At 37.8% G+C, this 19,854-nt stretch overlaps 1 protein-coding gene and 1 pseudogene across 1 annotated transcript; both read left to right on the forward strand.

Moving 5' to 3' along the window:
* The first annotated feature begins 2,325 nt into the window (after positions 1-2,325).
* LOC120139828 lies at positions 2,326-3,043 on the forward strand. The gene is made up of 2 exons (XM_039154953.1): positions 2,326-2,725; positions 2,827-3,043. The coding sequence occupies exons 1-2, from the start codon at positions 2,326-2,328 to the stop codon at positions 2,946-2,948; spliced, it is 522 nt and encodes a 173-aa protein (XP_039010884.1). The 3' UTR covers positions 2,949-3,043.
* Positions 3,044-3,075: 32 nt separating this feature from the next.
* On the forward strand, positions 3,076-19,813 carry LOC120139829 (annotated as a pseudogene).
* The last annotated feature ends 41 nt before the right edge of the window (positions 19,814-19,854 follow it).

Raw genomic sequence — 19,854 nt, forward strand, 5'->3', positions numbered from 1 at the left:
TCAAGGTGAGTGCATACTATAGGTTTAGTTTGATGGAAATAAAACTTGTGATGAGTCTATTCCCTATATTAATTTTCATAATCTAATAATTATGAACATGCATATGTTATGATCATTATAGAAACATGCATGAGTTATACATGTTTGTATGATTTGATATATGATATTTGATTCATGTGAATATACTGGTAACATATGTTATATGATATGAAATTGATGGTTACACATATATGTGATATGTGACAAAAGAGAGAAAACATGTGATCATAAGAGAATTGATATGAAAATAGTGCTCATGTTATATGATATGAGAGCTATAGGTATAGTTGGCATGCCAAGAGTCGAGGGTTACCTATGTCCTTCCTTCGGGACATATGGACAGGTACCTATGTTCTTCGGAACATATGGATAGGTCCTTCGGGATATAGATTTTATATGCCACTTAGTGAAAATCTTATACGAGCTGTGGTGACAGCATATGTGTACACAACCTCAAAGTACTCATATACCTAAAGTTCTTAATAATGTACATGGACTTGTAAAATATGTAACGAGCATGTACATGTTTGCATGTTATTATTGTTTATATTGATTCATATATGACATCATGGATTTATGATAAGCATAATGGTCACTGGATAGTTGATTGAATGTTCATATTTATAGAAATTCCTTATTATATTTATGCCTCACTAAGTTTATGACTTAGCCGGTAAGTGTTTTACTCGTAGGTACAGGAAAACAAGAGGACCAGTCTTAGGAACAACAAAGCAGTATATCTCCACTGGAAGATCAGATCAGAAGTACTTTGCACTGTATGTTTTAGTTATGTAGTAGATGTATTGGCATGTAAATAGAGTCGTAATGTACATATGCTCTGATCAATTTTGTAATGTTTTGAACTTACTTATGTAAAATACAGATTTTATGTTAATGAAAGTTTAAATTTTCTATGGTTTTATTATATACTTGTTTTGAAAAGTCAATATGACACCTCATATTCGTATCCGGGTCGGGTACGGATTGGGGGTGTTGCATTAACCTATAGAATAAGTTGCATGCATGAAATGCATGAAAGCTCAACCTATAGTACCTTGATAATGCACTAATTATGAACACTTTTAGTTTTAGGACCATGGCTCTAAGGGTTTCATAATTGAAATATATATATATATATTGCACTGCTTTATTTATTTATTGAATAGTACAATACCTTATTTATTGTCTTATTGGTTATTTGAATAATTCATACTAACATGAAAGGAAATCTTTACATTACTAAGAACATATTCAAATTAAAAAAAAACAAATATAAAAAAGTAGTTAAGTCTATTCCAAAAACCCTGAAAATACATGAGAACTATCTTGAAATGTGATTCGAAACAATTATATTATACGAGAGTTGTTAATGTATATAATACGTATAAAAAAATATGAAACATAATTATTATATTGTTAAGATATTAATTGTATAAATAATTATAGAATATGTAAAATTATATATGATTTATTATTTATGAGATTATTATTATTTTCGAATAGTTTAAGGTGATTACAAGATAATATCTATTCAAAATATTTATTAACCATTGATAATATACACATACCTTACTAGGGATGGCAAAAAAACTCGAACCCAACGGGGAAAACCGAAAACCGAATAAAACGGGTCGGGTTCGGGGATGATAAACGGGGACGGGGATGGGGAAAACCCATTTATTTTAAATGGGGACGGGGACTGGGACGGGTTTGGTAATCCCCGCCCCGATTACCCGATTATCCGCCCCGATTACCCGCCCCGATACCCAACCCGATAAATATTAAAAATAATTATTTATATATATAATATTAAAAATTTAATTTAAATAAAAAATATATTTAATTTAATATATATATACCTGGCCCAATACCTGGCCCAATACCCGTTTAAATAACCGTTTATGCTAAACGGGGATACCTGTTTCCCCGCGGTTTCCCCCGATTACCCGACGGGGATCCCCGTTTAAATCCCCACAGTTTTTTAAACGGGGACGGGTACCGATTTTTTAAACGGGGACGGGGGACCAATACCCTGCCCGAACCCGGCCCGTTGCCATCCCTATACCTTACAAACGTAATTGTTTGAACTAAAAAACCTAGAGAGAACAACACTCATTTTTATCACTGAGGTTATTCAATGATATCAAAAATATTATTATTATTATTATTATCATATAATTATATTTTTTTTAAAAGAAAATTACGAGTAAACCTGAGAAAGTGGTATATATATACAAGGATATTTGAAAGCTTGTAATTATACCATAGGAAAAAAAAGAGAGGCGAATGGAATGGTATAGAAAGGAGGTGCGTTTAGCGGGGGCGGCCCATTTGGCATTTCAGCCTCTCCTAATACATTATCATATCTTCACAATGCTTTGCTTTTCAATTTCATTCACACAATCAGCAATCGCATCGCCCCATCTCCCTCCCCCGGGTTTCTTCTTCCCTCCCACTCCTACTCTCACACCCTTCAAACCACGCTCTTCAATCGCTTCTCGTTGTACCCAAATTGACTTAACAACTCAGCATGAAGAAACACCCCACAATGCTTATCCGAAGCAAGACGAATCGCCACCAGAAGAAGAAGAGCCCTTTCAAGTGTTGACGTCCGTCAAGACTGCATACAATGACATTCTCATCGTCTACACTGCTGAATCCAGGATGCTTCTACTCGATTCCACTCGTACGTTTTCTTTCATTTTTTTTAGAATATTTATCAATCGCTCGTTATTGTTATATACAATGGCTTGATTCATTCCCAAAATCCCAATGCGCCCATTGCAGATAATGTCCATAGCATTCTACAAAAGGGTGGCGAGAAATGGACTGGATCATATTGGGTATGTTGTGAAGAAGCCTCTTCTTTTGTTCTTTTGTTCTTTCGTACTTTTTTTTTTCACATGTAATCAGTTTAAGCATGTTCTGTTTTGTTTTGGAACCCTATAAACCTGTTCACTTTGATTGTAATTGTCTAGCCTGATCAAATTGATTAGTGTCAGATAAGATGTTCTATACCGTGTTTCCACTTTCCATATGCCTTCAGTTTGTGTGGGCTGTTTTAACTATCTTTTTTCCCTTACCAATTTTAGGACGAATTCGCTAGTTTACTACCAATTGTTCCTGAAGGTCCCATCGCAATCTACGGATTGGTAACGCATTTTATCTTTTATCTGATTCTAACCTGCAGTTTTGTTCTCGCTAATTTGAAATTAGTGAATATGTTTGTGAAGCTATACTCTATTGTAGGGCGGTGGAACAGCTGCGCATCTGATGCTTGACGTGTGGCCTTCATTGCAGGTTGAAGGTTGGGAGATTGATGAAATAGTAAGGATAAATTTATGTTGGCAAGTGCATGGTAGACATTCTACAATTTAGTATCATTATCATTGTTCCATACCACTTAAAGAATTTAGTAAGGTGGCATTTGCTATACTTACGAACCGTCTTTGCATGGTTTAAATATTTAAATCAATGAAGATCACTCTCAATTGATTTCTTTTTTAATAGGTGGTGATTATTTCTTTTCTGTACATAGTTAATTGATAAAGCAAGATAATATTTTGGTCTATCCAATCTTGAGAAGTGTAATGAAGTTGGTGGTGGGCTTCAAGTTCACATTGGTGATGTCTTTTCACCTGAACAGCATCTTCCTTCAGGATATGCTGGTGAGATTTCAGTTTTAGTTTTATGCATAGTTGACTTTCTAAGATCATTAACACACACACAAACATTTTCTCCTGGATATTATCTTGTTTCATACACTAGGAATCCTATATATCTCCTAGAAATAAGCTGCTGGAGGTTGAGTTGATTAAGTTCTTTATTCTGATGATCTCAAAAAGGCTATTATTTTCTGGCTTTTGGTTCATAATTCCAGTTAGCATCTACATTTTCAGCTAAAGCATGATATCGGCTTTAGCACCCCTTTTTTTCTAACTTGTGACAGTTAACATTCAGGTATCGTCATTGACTTGTTCTCTGATGGAAAGGTTCTGTCGCAGTTGCAAGAGGTATGTACCATGTGGCAATCACAAAACATATTAGAGACTTTTTTTATAGATTTAGTTAAGAGAAAAGCGGTGGGGCTTGTATAGAGTTACAATAGGTCTGAGGCTGAGTGCAGAGAATAAGGGATAACGGGCTATAGTTCTGGTACTGTGAGCACTATTTGTGTAAAATTTGCATTAGGCTTCATTCTTTGATGAATGCAGGTGTAATTTGGGTTTTACAACAGTAGACTTGTGTTTTATGAGATTATCTTCTATAGGATTTCTTGTGATGAGTACAAAATTAGAATAGCAGAGGTGAAGAAATCACTAAGCTTATGCTTGGATCCTTTGTTTTACATCTAAGGTCCATTGCTTCATCAATCATCAGATTAGTTTCATTTTCTTTACAATGAGCTCTCATATCATGTACAGACATCTTCCAGTGATGGTTGAACAAGGACTTATCAAGTAGAGAGCTAACAAACTGACTTAGAGCAATATTATGTTATAAATTGAAAATATGTTAGCATTAGCAAAACATAAGACCAGACTTTTAGACTCAAAAACTAGTAATTTTTTTAGCAAACCAAGATGTTACCAAAATTCCCAGAACTTCATGTATAAGAAACCTGTAAATTAAGTACACCCAACAGCTCTGAAACTCAAATTTGAAGAAACATGATAGAAGGAAAAAATTCTATTTATTCAGGCTTATATATTGCCCTAAATCAGTCACAACATCAAATAAAGACCATGATCTATGTGTTATAGGAAGTCGAAGTGTCCAACTTTCCTGTTCAATTTCCCAGTCCGACAAATTGAGTTGTTCCCGATTTACTCGCTTCTTCTGTAGGGTTCATATCTCAATAGGGTGCTATGATCCTTTTTTTTTCTTTTTAGCTTCTACCGTACACTCTTACTGCTCGTTTCTCAGAAGACTCTATCTTTTGAAGGAAGATAGACTCACAAAAATACTATAAGAAATATCGAAAAGTTGAGTCCTCTGGAGAGAGAAATCTCTCTTGGCATGTTTTCATTGAAAAAAGTTCATTAACATAAATTCCACAACTTTTTCAGTCAAATGTACTGGACTTTATTTGTCTTAGATGATAAGGATATCTTCAGAAATTAATTATAATCAGTTGATGATAATGACAACCCAAAATGATGAATTTAGGAAATAATAAATGCTAAATGCCAAAGTAATAATAAGATAAACCCATGCTAAAGAAGATGGATTAAATTGTTGGCAAAGAGTGAACCATGCAAACTGCAGTATAACACCAGGGAGCTGGCCAAATGAGTTGATGACTGAGGCCTACAAGATCATCATCTGTTATCTGTTAGACAAACAGTAATGACTTGTTTGCTACATGTTTCATGTCCATATTTGACAGTTTGCAACATGTTATATAATTTCCTTTGTCAGGTTGAAACTAAGTGATAGATTGATGCCCAATGGTCGAATTATGGTTAATTGTGGTGGGATAAGTGAATCATCCATAGATGGAATAGTACACCATAAATCTGTTGATGAAATTTGGATACAAAATTCTACCATCAAGGCATTAGCTGAAGCATTTCCCGGACAAGTATGTTATTTGTTTCTGTTTTTTTTTTGGTTCTTGTGGTCATATTTTTTTCATTTATTAAATTAATTTTATTTAGTGAGAATGGGAGATGATGCTGTTCTCAAGAAATATTTTATTAAATGGTTGAATAGTTCAAAAAGAACGAAATTATAGAGCCAACTGGGTTATCTAGCTTATGCTTGTTTTTTGCTTACTTTCTATTACTTAACATACTTGATAAGCAATGCTTGAATATTTGGATTAGCACATGGGCCTGGGAGTGAAAGGGGAACAAACAAAGAAATTACAAACTGAATCAAGAAATCTTGACTAAAGACTAAAGGATAATCACATCGAAGTCAAAGGTCCTACCTTGTATATAACTCAAAGCCTTAAGCAAACCCTCTCTTGTCTTGTATAAGTGAATTAGCACGTGGACCAAGAAACTGAGGTCAAAGCCTGGATTGAAACAAGAAGCTGAATGAAATAAAAATTAACATGATGCAAACCAAACTACTACACAGGTGTAATATTCTTGATACTGGAGTCTTTGATGCCCTGCTATGAAATAGTTATCCTGAAGGAGCTTTAAGTTGATATGAAATAATTAATTTAACCATGTATATTTAGTGGAAAAGTGTTGAAGAAGTTAACCCGAAGGATCTTTAAATCGATGTGAAATATCTAATTTTACTATGTATGTGTAGTGGAAACTTGTTGAAACAGGCAAACTTCAGAATTTGTCTAAATTGGTTTTTATTTTTTATTTTTACCTTAATGCTTGTATTTCATTTTAGATAATGGTTAGATTTGTGTGTTCATTTTGTTTAGTGGTCATCTGACTAGATTTTGATCTCTTGATATGTATGAATACTTAGGATTCAACTAATTTCCTTTTTGTTGAAAAGAATGAAATTTTGTATTGTATATTCTCTTAGTTACAGGTCTATCTTATAGACTAGAAGTAGAAGAGATAAATAAAGGAAGGAAATAAACTCTAAAAAATAAGTAATCTAATCCCTAAACCTCATTTTTTTGCATGCTTTATACGAGAAAAAGAAAGATAATAATACACAATATTTTCCTCAAGGAAAGATAATAACACAATATTTCCGCACTTTTACTGTTTTAAGCTTGGTTTTAATGTTTTTACTCCCCATTGCTTCACTTGCACGTGTTTCTCCATTCATATTAGAAAGACCAAAAATCAAGTAGATGGAAAACAAAGCAAAGCATATCATCCAGTCTATCATTTATAATGCAAAACTACCAGTAATTAAATGAGTAAAATACTGTTTGAAATAACTTTATGAATATAAAGAATCCTAAAATTATAACTACTAAAACCTATGTTGCCCAGACTCTTCTTTTTTCTTGAAGCATCCATGTATGACACTCGTGTTTGACACAAGGATATAACTCTAGGCATATCCATTTAGATGGAAAAACTTAAAAAACTTTGGCTATACCCATTTCAAACACATACATGTATTCAACACTTACATGTGAGACCGAGTAATATAATGCCTAAACCTATAAATATAACGAAATATTTTAGTCTTGTCCGAGGAATAACCTTACACTCTTTTAGACTTGGCAATTCATGTATTTATATGGTGTTGTATTTTTGTCATATCATAATTGTTCTTAAAGTATTTTCTATTTATATGAGTTTTGATAGATTAGTAATTTATATTATATAGAGTTTGAGATATTTTGTGTATTTGTGCTATTTTTTCATGCCGTGTATATAAACTTATAAGTCCTAGATTTCCTTTGTTTCTTTATGGTTCCACCTTCCAATTGTCAAACAACTATCATGTTGAAGATAAAAAAAGTGTTAATAAATTATCTGACTATGCTATTTGCTAGAAGACAAATGTTGCATAAATTACAAGGTCATATATGAGATGGAAAATTGCTAACTGTTGCGTGTTGTGAGTACTATAAAATATACGCAAATAATGTGCAAGTATACACAATCGCTCAAGTAATAATGATGAGTGAGTATCGTCTCCACAGGGGATTGGGTGAAATCACAAAAGTCTAACCAAAGCAATGCAATATTCTATCTAAGTATAGTTAGTCTTGATATATACAAATGTCACGGCAATGGATATGTGTATGCTGGTGGATGCGGATTGATGGTGTGATGGTGTAGCAAATGGAAATGCAGTGGCAATGATGGATGTTTAATATTGAGTATGGTGAAATGTCAAGGCAATGAGAAATGGTAAAAACAGTAAATTAAAAAGATAAATAAAATAAGAAGAAAATAATCCTCACGTGACAAGCTTCCAATGAAATGAATGGTAAGGATTGGTCTAAGGTTGCTAAACTTATTTCTCAAGTATATCTAAGCTATCTTGTCTTTACTTACTCGACAGGGCTTTCCTAAGGTGTTCAAAAGAACCTAACAGAATAGGATGTCAAGGCATCTGCTCTCACTCAACGATGTTAGACAACCTACCCTATTGATGAAGACACCCTTTTTAGTCGTTGAAATCCTAACCTAGTCTCTCCGAGATCTAAGGGATTAAGTTATAATATTCCTAGGCCGGTTCAAAGCCCCTTGAAAATACCATAACCCATTGCTTATGAGGATCTTATCTTGCGTTTCTTCCGAATACTTACAAGTATTTTTAGTTTAGGATTCTTCCGAATACCTAACCTTCATCTAAGAGATGAACATTTCCATGCCTCTTACAAGCCTAGATGGTGAAGCATTCATAAGCAAAGCAAATAAAGAACCAAAATAAACTTAAATATACCATTAAAAATAAAGTTTAAACAACCATTCAACCAACCACCACCAAATAAGTTAGCTCATAGTGGGGTTCGAAATATCCAAACACAAAGTCATGAAAATTCGTTCCAACAACCCACAAAATAATATAAAGAAATAGCAGCAAAAAGGGAAGTGAGAAGAAGCCTTCGACGCGCCACCGGAGGTCTCCTCTCGGCCACCACGAACCACCTAGCTCGCTAGCTCCTTTCGGCGCCTAGCTTGCCACTCCTTGGAGCTTTATCAATAGAGGAATATTCCAAGGAAGAAGAAGGAAAAAAAGAAAATAAAAATATGATTTTTCTGCTCTATGCGTGTGCTCCCTCTCCTTTTCCTCTCCCATGAGGTGTCATATATAATAAATAAAATATTTAGGGGTAATGATGAGTTTGTTGGGTGCAAAATACCCCTCATACCCCTAGGATCACATTTTGTGCATGAACCTTATCCTCCAAGTGGCAGTGGTACATTGGCAGCTCTGGCAGGCGGTTACAGCAGTCCTCCACGTGCAAGGACAGCTGTCCAGTGCCAGCTGTCCTGATGCAGAAATATCTTTTTGTATTTTTCTACGCCAGAAATGCCAAGGCATTTCAATCTGCTTTAGCAACGTGTGATGCCGCGGCATTACTTCCCAAAGAATCCTTTTTCTTGCTATTCCCTGCACACCATAGACAAACTGCACTTTTCCCTCAAACAGCACCATTGAGAAATAAAATAGTACAACCACCACAAATGCAACTATATGCAACTACATGATCCTAAAATGACTAAAATGAGCTTTTAAACAAACAATAACTTAAGTGAAAAAGGCTTTAAAAGTAGCCTTTTTAGGAAGTTAACACACCCCCAAACTTAAGCTATTGCTTGTCCTCGAGCAATGGATAGCAGTTACATAAGCATAATGTCATGGCAAAGTTCGATAGTAAGACAGTAGGACAAAATTTAATTTCAACCCTCAGAACGATAGGCTTCAACATGCTAGACTTATCAAGAATTCAAGTACTTTTTCTTTAGGTCAAATCCTTTGTGGTAGTGTGTGTGCGTGATTGTATCCAATCTATACTTATCGAATTTAGACAATTTCTAATCAAGTTCTCTAGTTTTTGTCAAGGCATTTACTTATCATTAAGCACATTTTCACTCCTTTTTTTTGATGCTGTTACGAAGGGAGTCAGCTCATCACACCTACTCTCCCACACTCTAGATGAAAGGGAACATACCTTCCATCCCCGAGCTAGTTAAGTAGAGTCATCCCGTGACTTCTTTCATTCACTCATATGCACGAGGCTTCCATTTATTAAAGAAAGTTCCAAGAAATGCCACGGCAAAGAGGAGTGTCCCTCTACAGCTATGCTTAAGCATTTATTCACAGTTTCATTTCTAAGGGAGTTTGTTTTTTATTTTTCTTTTAAACACCATACTATATTTCAATGCCAAGACTAACTAGAGTTCCTTCATAAAAATTTCCTAAATTTTCTAAGTATAGAGAAAATACAAATCGTGTAAATATTTTTCACCAAGCATCAAGCCCTAGAGTGAGTTCTATCATTCTCAACAGTCATTTACATTCAGATTCTAGCCTAACAAAATTATCATCATCGGGTATCCTCAAAACATTTTATCTAACTGTCCTACCATTTACTGATGCCATGGCATAATACTATGCTAATGCTATCATGCATATGACCTACCAAGAACACTACCTCCCCCAAACTTAAGGGAAGCATTGTCCTCGATGCTTTAAAGAGAACCAAACTAACTAAAAACTATATGTTATGCAATGAAATGCAACTAAATGAAAATGGATGTAAAAGAGGTACCTCAATGTTTACGTGATGGTGGTGCTTTGGAGGTGCTAGCAGCTCCTCGTCGGGTGCGCTTTCGGATAGGTGCTGGGCTGGACTCGGAAGATTTGGAGTAATAGTGCACAATGCGTCCAGCCGTGGTCTTGGTGCGGCGACCACTACGTTGTGCAGGAGAAGGATTGGGTGCTGGGACGGGGCTGGGTGTTTCTTCGACAGGGACAGTGGGCGGATATTCAAGAGTCTTGGACCGGTGTGTATCAGGAGTAGGGTCATCAGCAGGAGGATCAGGTGCATCGTGCTCAGGCTCTGGAGATGCCTCGGCATTAAATGCCGGCAGAATTTCGTCTGGGAATCCAGGAAAATTCCGTTGTCCGTGGGGAATTATTCTTGAAAGAATGATTCCACCACAGCATCTCTATGCTTCACATATCCAAAGAAGTTACGGATGTCACCGTGTAAAGCATGCAGTTGAGCTTGAGTCTGCGTCACAGCTTCCTCGAGAGCAAGTAACCTTGCCTCGGCATTCGATTCTGTAGCACCTGCAGATTGCTCATGAACAGGGTCATTAGACTTGGGATTTTCAATTCCCAACAACAGTGGAAGTCTAGCCCTAGTGATGCCCGATAATCCAGGTAAAATTTCATCAAAAGCATTTTCCTCAACTTTTTTCTTACAACATAAAGCGGTAATTAAATTAGGAAACACCAAAGCACTTGCCTTTTTACCCAAACAGTCGTGAACTTGCTGAACAATGATACGACCCACATCGATCGAACGGGATACCATTATAGAATGTAAAAGCATAAGCGTGAAAGTGATACCGTAGTGTTGTGGGAGGTGGGCATTAATTTATGCTTGAGAAAGTGATTCCATAGCTTTGCGCACGGCTGAAGACGTTCCCGGTTGACCGAGTATCGGCTCGTCTGGCGACCATTCCACTCAGTGTTTTCGAAACAAAGGTCCTCCAAGACCCCATCGTATGTGTTGCTATCGGCTTCCTCTTCGAACGTGGCATGGTTATCCACAACATCCTGCAAATGAAAATAACGATTAATAGTAGTGGATGTAAAACGGATTTGTTTACCTCGAACGAAGATGGAGTGTTGATTGGGCTTGGAAATATTCGCATAGAACTCCTTAACTAATGAGGCGTTCACCGAATCAGGATGACGAGCAAACTTCTGCCATTTGAGTGGCGTCACGATGTCCATAACATCGGGTCCAAAACCACCATCGGTTTCCTCAGTAAAAATAAATCCTAACTCAAAAAAGAGTTTTCGGTTCTTGAAGTTTTAGAACCGAGCCTTAGCCTCATCGTTCTCAAACTGTTGCCAAGCGGTCGTGTCGGTTGGAGCTGGTCTTGAGCGCACCATTTTCAGTGTTTTTGAAGTAAGAAAAATGAAAAAGGAAGAAGCTTTTGAAAGCTTTAAAAACTTGGATGTATTTCGGCTATGGAGAAATAACAAAGAAAGAAGATGAATGAAAGAAAGAGAAAAGGTAAAAGTTAAAATGAAAGAGAAAAATTAATAATGAAAGATAAAAGAAAAAGTTAAAAATTTAGGAGGGAAAAGGGGTGATAGGACGGTTAAGAGAGAAATTAGTGGATGGGGGTTGTGCGTGTATGGGGAAGGAAAAACTGCCAAAAAGCAATGATGTGATGGGATAAAAACTGTGGAAAGAGAAAAGAAATGTCAGAAATTAAATTAAAAAGAAACAAATCAAAAGAATATCTCTCCAATTAATGCTTTGTCCTTTCCTCCCTTTGGTAACCGCTCCTTGTACGGTTTGCAGCAATGTGGTCCCTACAAATCAGATCAAAAATTAATTACAAAATAAAATAAAATAAAACTAAAGAAAAAACTTGAATGTTAAATTTTATTTATGCACAGACACAAATTCAATGCCGAGGCATCGAAATTTGGTTCTCCTCTGGGCACGCTTCAGTATCGTGCAGCCGTAACACGTCCTTGTTGTGCGGTGGTGGAATTCCATTGTAGGCTTTCAGACGCTGGCCATTGACCTTGAAGATCTTCCCATTGTCTATTCTCTTGATGTCAACAGCTCCATGGGGATAGACATAATGCACCTCAAATGGCCCTGACCATCGAGATTTTAGCTTCCCAGGAAAGAGTTTAAGTCTGGAGTTGTAAAGCAAGACTTGTTGCCCCACATGAAAATGCCGTGGCATCAGTTTTTGGTCATGCCACTTCTTGGTTTTCTCCTTGTATATCCGAGCATTCTCATATGCTTGTGCTCTAAACTCTTCCATTTCATTAAGTTCTAATAATCTCTGCTCCCCAGCTAGTTGAGCATCGAAATTCAATCGCTTGATAGCCCAATAAGCTTTATGTTCAAGCTCAACCGGGAGATGACAAGCTTTACCATACACTAACTTGAAGGGTGACATCCCCAAAGGAGTTTTGAATGCTGTTCTGTACGCCCAAAGTGCTTCATCCAACTTTGGCGACCAATCCTTTCGCTTTGGGTTCACCACTTTCTCTAAAATCTGCTTGATCTCTCGATTAGATATCTCAGCCTGGCCATTTGTCTGCGGATGATATGCCGTGGCAATCTTGTGTCGAACTCCATATCTCAGCAATGCCTTGGCAATCAACTTGTTATCAAAATGGGTTCCTTCATCACTGATGATAGCACGAGGTACTCCAAACCGAGTGAAAATATACTTGTGCAAAAACTTGAGTACGGTCTTAGAGTCATTCTTTGAAGTTGCTATTGCTTCCACCCACTTTGACACATAATCCACAGCAAGCAATATATATAATTTTCCTTCATAAGATGGGAATGGTCCCATGAAGTCGATGCCCCACACATCAAACAGCTCTATCTCCAAAATATTTTGCAGCAACATCTCATGTCGTCTGGAGATGTTTCCAGTCCGTTGGCATCGATCACATCCTTTGTAAAATGCTTGGGCATCTCTAAACAAAGTTGGCCAGTAAAAGCCTGATTGCAGGACCTTAGCAGCAGTCCTTGTTCCACCAAAATGGCCTCCACTTGGGGCCGAATGACAATGGTACAAAATATCACTTTGCTCCTCTTCGGGTACACATCGTCTAATGAGCTGATCGGCACAATGTTTGAACAGATATGGCTCATCCCAAAAATAGTGCCTTGCATCGTGCTTGAACTTCTTTTTAGCCTGACTATTCAAATCAAAAGGCACAATTCCACTAACAAGAAAATTAACAAGGTCAGTGTACCACGGGATTGCCGCGGCATATAAAATTTTCTCATCAGGAAATTCCTCTTGGATATCTACAGTGTCATGGCATTCAGAATTGTTCTCTAGCCTAGATAAGTGATCAGCAACTTGATTTTCAGTTCCTTTTCTATCTACCACCTCTAAGTCAAATTCTTGCAAAAGTAAGATCCACCTAATAAGTCTAGGCTTGGCATCCTTTTTGTTCACTAAGTATTTTATGGCCGAATGATCAGTGTGAACAATAACTTTAGTGCCTATTAGGTAAGGTTTAAATTTATCAAAAGCAAATACCACGGCAAGTAATTCTTTCTCAGTGGTGGTGTAGTTCAATTGTGCTTCATTTAAAGTGCGGCTAGAGTAATAAATAACATGAAAAATTTTACCTCGGCGTTGCCCCAAAACAGCTCCTACGGCATAGTCGCTTGCATCACACATCAGCTCAAATGGTGATGTCCAGTCGGGAGGGACTACAATGGGTGCCGAGATCAGTTGTCGTTTCAGCTCAGTAAATGCGCCGAGGCATAATTCGTCAAACACAAAGGGTTGGTTTTGTTGAAGCAATGTGCACAAGGGCTTAGAAATCTTGGAGAAGTCTTTGATAAATCTTCTATAAAATCCAGCATGTCCAAAAAAACTTCTTATTCCCTTGACCAAAGTTGGTGGTGGCAACTTTTCAATCACTTCAATTTTCGCCTTGTCTACCTCAATACCCTTGTGTGAAATTTTGTGGCCTAATACAATACCTTCAGTCACCATGAAGTGACATTTTTCCCAGTTTAAGACCAACTCAGCCTCCTCGCATCTCTTGAGAACTTTTGCTAAATTGCCGATGCATCGTTCAAAATCATCCCCACAAACAGAAAAATCGTCCATGAAGATCTCCAGAAAATCCTCAACCATATCTGAAAATATAGCTTGCATACAGCGCTGAAACGTTGCCGGGGCATTACAGAGTCCAAAAAGCATCCTCCTAAAGGAAAAAGTGCCATAGGGACAAGTAAATGTAGTCTTCTCCTGGTCCTCTGGTGCGATGGCAATTTGATTGTACCCCGAGTACCCATCCAAAAAGCAATAGAATGCTTTGCCGGCCAATCGATCCAACATTTGGTCGATGAAAGGTAGAGGAAAGTGGTCCTTCTTCGTAGCTTTGTTGAGTTTTCTATAGTCCATGCATATCCTCCAGCCGGTAACAGTGCGAGTAGGTAATAGCTCATTATCCTCATTCGTAACCACCGTCGTGCCTCCTTTCTTCGGAACGCATTGGACAGGGCTCACCCATGAGCTATTGGAGATAGGGTAGATCACTCCAGCATCAAGCCATTTCAGAATTTCTTTCATCACCACTTGCTTCATAACAGGGTTGAGTCTTCTTTGTGGTTCAATTGAATTGCCGTGGCAATCTTCTAGCAGAATCTTGTGCATGCAGATTGTGGGACTAATGCCTTTCAAATCGGCCATAGTCCAACCAATTGCTTTCTTATGCTGCGTCAAAACACTTAACAAACTTTGCTCTTGGTTAGCAGTAAGGTTAGTGGAAATAATCACCGGTAAAGTCTCATCGCTACCTAAGTAAACATATTTAAGATGCCCTGGCAAAGTCTTAAGCTCTAGATTGGGTGCATGCAATAATGAAGGCTTAGGAGAAATGAATTCATCAAAATTTAGAGGTTCAAAATTCATACTTGATCTAACTTGTACTAAGCTAGATTGCTCCTCCAAAATTGAAAAGTCGTCGGACTCCACTAAGCTTTCATCATCCACCCAATATTCATTTTCTGCTAGCTGAATGAAGTTGTTATGGCAAAGATGTTCAGTCTCTTCTTCAATTACTGAGTTCAATTCAGAAATGCCTTGGCATTCTTCAGTGTCGTCAACATATTTGAGCATTCTAAAAACATTAACAGTTACACACTGATCAGCCACTCTCATGGTGAGTTCACCTTTTTCACAGTCTATCAAGATACGTCCAGTGGCTAGGAAAGGTCTTCCCAGAATGATTGGTGCCTTGGCATCAACTTCGCAGTCCAGAATTAAGAAGTCGACTGGAAACACAAACTTGTCCACCTTTACTATGACATCCTCGACTCTCCCTTCAGGTTTAACATGGGATTTGTCGGCAAGTTGTAAAATAACTGAGGTGGGTCTTGCATCGCCTATGCCAAGCTTCAAGAATATCGATTTTGGCATTAAGTTGACACTTGAACCAAGATCACATAAAGCCTTTCCAACAAAATTAGCTCCAATTGAGCAAGGAATAATGAAGCTACCCGGATCATTTCTCTTTGGTGGCAACTTACTCAATGAAGAACAAAATTCTGTTGCCGTGGCAACAGTCTCTACTTTCCTTTTCTTGGTACAGATGTCCTTCAGAAATTTGGCATACATCGGCATCTGTTCAACAGCTTCCAAGAGAGGTATATTGATATGGAGCTGATCAAGAATGTCTACGAACTTCTTGAACTGAACTTCATCATTGTGTTTCTTCAATCTTTGCGGGAAGGGTGGGGGAGGTCTAGCTTCCTTAGCTGTAGGAATAGAATTTTCTTTTGCCTTGACATCAGAATCTGGTACCTTGGCAGAATCCTCCTCCTTGTCCTTATCAGAAACTCTATCATCTTGTAATTCAGCTTCAGTAGTGGGATTATAATCATCTTGTTGTGGCCCACTATCCTTGAATTGTCGATTGATTTGTGTTCCACTCCTAAGAGTTAACACATTGCAGTGCTCTTTTCCAGGCCCTTTAGTGACTTCAGTATCACTTGACAAACGTCCATGCTGACGCTCTTGCAATGCCGTAGCAATCTGACCAACTTGACCTTCCAAAGCTCTCAGAGACGAGCTATGGCTTTGAAGTAAGGCGCCTTGACTATGAAGTAAAGCTCCTTGATTCTTAATTGAAGTAGAATGGTCTTGCAACATTGTCTTCGTAGTAGATATGAATTCTTGAATTGTAGCTTCTAAGGAACTTATGCTCGCTGAAGATGAAGCTCCTTTGTTAGCATTATGCCATGGCATAACATTTTGGTAACTTTAAGGCTCATTGTGATTCTGCTGCCTAGTAGGTTGATTAGCATTATGGGCTCCTTGATTTCCCCATGAAAAATTAGGATGCTGACGCCATCCAGCATTATAAGTGTTTGAGTAAGGATTGTTGCTGCCTCGATTGTAATTACCAACAAAGTTGATGGACTCATGGTTGGTTGGACATTCGCTCTCGTGATGATTGCCTTGGCATAACAGACATGCCAGACTAGTTGTTTTCACTTCCTTCACATCAGTGGAACATTGTAAGTTCTTCAACATATTAGTAATAGCGGAGAGTTGAGCGGACACCGAATCTTTGGCTTCTAACTCGAATGCTCCAGGTGCTCTCCTCCCACTCCCAAGTCTTGAGGAAGGAAATTGATAATCATTGTTAGCAATTCTGTCCAAGATAGCAAACGCCTCCGTAGGTGATTTATCCAGCAATGTCCCATTTGCCGAGGCATCCAGTAACATCCTCGTGGGTGCATTGACTCCATTATAGAACATGACTACTTGAGTCCAATCATGAAAACCATGATTTGAACACTTTCGAAGCAAACTCTTGTAACGATCCCAACACTCATACATGGATTCGTCGTCGCCCTGGCGAAAAGATGATATTTCATTCCTTAGCTGCGTATTCATATTCGGTGGGTTGTACCTCAATAAGAAGCTCTTGCAAAGATCTGCCCATGATTCCATCGAACCGGCTGGTACACCACTCAACCAAGCCCTTGCTCGGTCACGCAATGAATACGGAAAAAGCTTTAATTTCAGAAAATCCTCATTCACTCCTTCTTGGTGGAAAGAATCACAAACTTCCAGAAAATTGCGAATGTGCTGCCTGGCATCTTCAGTTGGCATACCCCCAAACTGCCCAATGGAATTCAACATGTTGAACATGACTGGTTTCAGCTCGAAATGTGCAGCTTGAATTTCGGGTGCCACAATCCCAGGATTCAGATTATCCAGCATCGGATTTAAATGATCTCGAATAACACGAGGCCTGATAGCAGGTTCAGCATTGTTTAATGCCTCGGCATTCTGATTTCCGTCATCTTGACCAATGCCTTGGTTTCCAATCTGATACATATTTCTTTGAGCACGTCTTCTTCTTCTAAAGAGTCTTTCAATCTCAGGTTCTATTGGTTCCAAAGGCTCTTTAGAATTTCTTCTAGGCATACACTAAATAAACCTGAAAAATAAAACAAAAATATCAAGTAAACTATACAAAAATAAAAATGCAAAACAAAATAAAATGCTCTGGCAAAACTAAATAACTTCAGGCTGCCATCCCCGGCAACGACGCCAAAAACTTGTTGCGTGTTGTGAGTACTATAAAATATACGCAAATAATGTGCAAGTATACACAATCGCTCAAGTAATATAATGATGAGTGAGTATCGTCTCCACAGGGATTGGGTGAAATCACAAAAGTCTAACCAAAGCAATGCAATATTCTATCTAAGTATAGTTAGTCTTGATATATACAAATGTCACGACAATGGATATGTGTATGCTGGTGGATGCGGATTGATGGTGTGATGGTGTAGCAAATGGAAATGCAGTGGCAATGATGGATGTTTAATATTGAGTATGATGAAATGTCAAGGCAATGAGAAATGGTAAAAACAGTAAATTAAAAAGATAAATAAAATAAGAAGAAAATAATCCTCACGTGACAAGCTTCCAATGAAATGAATGGTAAGGATTGGTCTAAGGTTGCTAAACTTATTTCTCAAGTATATCTAAGCTATCTTGTCTTTACTTACTCGACAGGGCTTTCCTAAGGTGTTCAAAAGAACCTAACAGAATAGGATGTCAAGGCATCTGCTCTCACTCAACGATGTTGGACAACCTACCCTATTGATGAAGACACCCTTTTTAGTCGTTGAAATCCTAACCTAGTCTCTTCCGAGATCTAAGGGATTAAGTTATAATATTCCTAGGCCGGTTCAAAGCCCCTTGAAAATATCATAACCCATTGCTTATGAGGATCTTATCTTGCGTTTCTTCCGAATACTTACAAGTATTTTTAGTTTAGGATTCTTCCGAATACCTAACCTTCATCTAAGAGATGGACATTTCCATGCCTCTTACAAGCTTAGATGGTGAAGCATTCATAAGCAAAGCAAATAAAGAACCAAAATAAACTTAAATATACCATTAAAAATAAAGTTTAAACAACCATTCAACCAACCACCACCAAATAAGTTAGTTCATGGTGGGGTTCGAAATATCCAAACACAAAGTCATGAAAATTCGTTCCAACAACCCACAAAATAATATAAAGAAATAACAGCAAAAAGGGAAGTGAGAAGAAGCCTTCGACGCGCCACCGGAGGTCTCCTCTCGGCCACCACGAACCACCTAGCTCGCTAGCTCCTTTCGGCGCCTAGCTTGCCACTCCTTGGAGCTTTATCAATGGAGGAATATTCCAAGGAAGAAGAAAGGAAAAAAAGAAAATAAAAATCTGATTTTTCTGCTCTATGCGTGTGCTCCCTCTCCTTTTCCTCTCCCATGAGGTGTCATATATAATAAATAAAATATCTAGGGGTAATGATGAGTTTGTTAGGTGCAAAATACCCCTCATACCCCTAGGATCACATTTTGTGCATGAACCTTATCCTCCAAGTGGCAGTGGTATATTGGCAGCTCTAGCAGGCGGTTACAGCAGTCCTCCACGTGCAGGGACAGCTGTCCAGTGCCAGCTGTCCTGATGCAGAAATATCTTTTCGTATTTTTCTGCGCCAGAAATGCCAAGGCATTTCAATCTGCTTTAGCAACGTGTGATGCCGCGGCATTACTTCCCAAAGAATCCTTTTTCTTGCTATTCCCTGCACACCATAGACAAACTGCACCTTTCCCTCAAACAGCACCATTGAGAAATAAAATAGTGCAACCACCACAAATGCAACTATATGCAACTACATGATCCTAAAATGACTAAAATGAGCTTTTAAACAAACAATAACTTAAGTGAAAAAGGCTTTAAAAGTAGCATTTTTAGGAAGTTAACACTAACCAGGAAACATACATGAAGTTCACAGTCATGCTATTTTTTTTATTTAGGTGTGGATATCTATTTGATATTATCACTTAGATGGAAGGAATCTTAGATTTAATTTTCTTTTTGATGTAGGTGAACTGGAAGAGAATGCCTGAAAGCCAAGGACTAAATTATCTTGCCCTAACAGGACCTTTGCCGGATTTGTCGTCATGGTTGGCTATGGTCCCGAATTCCCTGAGTGAAGCTGTGAAACAATGGAAGCCTTATAGGCCTTTTCATTGATAAATACCACTTTCCTTTTAGCTTCTTGTATGTTTTTAACCCTGAATCATTTCACATTTCCTAGCAAATAACTTCACACTTGAATATTCTTATTGCTCATTTGTGTCAAATATTTATGATAAT

The sequence above is a fragment of the Hibiscus syriacus genome, unplaced genomic scaffold (assembly GCF_006381635.1).
Source record: "Hibiscus syriacus cultivar Baekdansim isolate YM2019G1 unplaced genomic scaffold, ASM638163v2 tig00110776_pilon, whole genome shotgun sequence".
NCBI lineage: Eukaryota > Viridiplantae > Streptophyta > Magnoliopsida > Malvales > Malvaceae > Hibiscus > Hibiscus syriacus.